Raw genomic sequence first — 2,240 nt, forward strand, 5'->3', positions numbered from 1 at the left:
GCAGTCTTCCATGACATGCAAGCTTTGGTTATAACCATTTTCAAATTGAAACAAAAGATGTGTATCACTAATACTACAAAATAAAAGGATCATTCAAAATATCAATCTCAACATGAAACACACAAGGAATCATTTACATTAACATTTCTTATACCATTCACACTACACCAGTGCCTCATCTGGACCCTACAATTACTCCTGCAAAGACAACATAAAAGATATTAGTAACAAATAGCAGTTGGATTACATATCCATATCACACTAATTACTTAATTAAAACAGAACCTTAGTTCTAATTCCACTTTTTCAGATAAATGGTTGTAAAATAGGTAATTTTGCATAGTAATGTCTTTTGCTCACCTTCTCTCTCCCATTTCAACGACCTTCAATGTATGAGCTGAGCTCAATCTCATCGGGTAGCTCTGTGATGTTTACATCGAATCTCTCCTGAACCTCATTCAAAATCTTTGCATCACTCTCTTCACTCACAAATGTGACAGCTAATCCCTGTAAATTAATAGAAGACAAGAGATTGTTAAAATTCATGACTGAGAAGGAAAGAAGGATTTTAAAAATTATGATACATATTTCATCTTAAATATATAACATACCTTTTCTTATTTCTTTTGTACATGTAGGAAATAAACACAGTATCAGGCTAGAAATAAACTTTACGTACATTTTCAAAAACAAAGTAGATTGAACTCACCTTGGTTCCGAATCGACCAGCTCTTGCTACTCTGTGAAGGTATGTGTCACTGTCTTCTGGCATATCATAGTTGAACACGATGTTCACTCGCTCAATATCCATTCCTCTACCAAACAGGTTTGTTGCCACCAGAATGCGCTTGAAGATGAGAAGAAAATGCATGAAAATCAACAAACACATTAAAACATTACCTATATAAAATAACTACATGTTAAACTTTTTCCCAAAACTAGAAATCCTAAATACCTTCTGGAAATCCTTGAACTGCTGGTAACGACTCAGTCTCTCCTCTTGCTGCATGGCACGGTGGATAGCAATGGCTGGGAAGTTCTGTTCAACCAACAGTTGTGCCAAGGCCATGCATCTCTGTACTGACTTAACGAATATCACAACCTGAAAAATGGCTTGGAGATTAGTGGAAAACAGTGCTATGAGTCCTAGATAACTCAAGTGAATTGGTTTTACTCATGGGGAAAACTATCTAAATCATATTTTAGTATATAGCGCTAACTCGCTCTTGCTCTCTCAATGCTCTGAACTCCAGTCAATGAAGACAAAAGGGGGAGGGGGTGAAATATCCAACACACAAGTAAATCATGCCATATTTGTTCCAAATATTTTCCAGGAGGAAGGACCCCTTTTAACCATACTAACTTTCCATCTATCTCTTAACTTCTACCAACAAGGTTGTATCCCTGCTATTACAAACTCATTACTTAAGCCAATAAGTGAATATACCAATAAACTATAAAATGGACTGACATCAACTATGCATACCCTAAACCTATTTGGTACTATGACAGGACCTCACTATTACTGAAAAACCTTTTGTGCCTGGTAAATGCATTGTTCTCTTTTTTTTTGTATTTTGTTTGTACACAGAGGATTCCAGATGTGCTTGATCAACAAGGAGCTCATTAGAAGGTATGACTTTTTTCTATTATTATAAACATGATTACTGATATTCTATTAATATTACCATATTACTATCTCCATTATAAAAATATGTAATTATAAAGTAGCCTTTTTATGAAAATTAAAGAAAAGGATATGACCAGTCATTGGCTCCTTGGTTAATATGCATTAGTGGAGCCATTGGTGTACAATAAAATCACTTGTCACTAAAACACACATAATGCAAGTTAAGTGTCACTTTGGTTCCTTGATAACCAGTTAATAATCTTTTTATTCATAGTTTTCCCCCTTTAAAATGAACTTTATAGCATATCTAAAAATTCTTCACTTTTGATATATGGAATTTAAACAAACATACCAAATGTAAATCAGTCCAGACACCCATACCTCTCCGCCTCTTACAAGCGACTGCCTAAACCGTAAATAAAATGTATTTGAGGATTTACCTGGTTGAACTCTAAAGCATCGAGTAATTCAAACAATTTTCGATTCTTCTCATTTTCCTTGATTTTAACGTAGTGCTGCTGCAGACCATGAAGAGTCAACTTGGCTTCATCATCAACATATACTTCCATGGGCTGTAAAAACAAGTTAACAAAATGATGCATACAAGGGA

The 2,240-nt window shown here is 34.7% G+C and overlaps 1 protein-coding gene across 1 annotated transcript in view; it reads right to left on the reverse strand.

The window, feature by feature from the left end:
* Window positions 1-2,240, reverse strand: part of LOC119588511 (spliceosome RNA helicase DDX39B) — a gene marked incomplete in the record, with an annotated part of 9,020 nt that overhangs the window by 252 nt on the left and 6,528 nt on the right. The window contains 5 exon segments of the mRNA XM_037937155.1: window positions 1-198; window positions 361-507; window positions 710-847; window positions 956-1,102; window positions 2,071-2,202. Coding sequence (XP_037793083.1) covers window positions 376-507; window positions 710-847; window positions 956-1,102; window positions 2,071-2,202 — 549 coding nt within the window.

The sequence above is a fragment of the Penaeus monodon genome, chromosome 24, assembly GCF_015228065.2.
Source record: "Penaeus monodon isolate SGIC_2016 chromosome 24, NSTDA_Pmon_1, whole genome shotgun sequence".
Lineage (NCBI taxonomy): Eukaryota > Metazoa > Arthropoda > Malacostraca > Decapoda > Penaeidae > Penaeus > Penaeus monodon.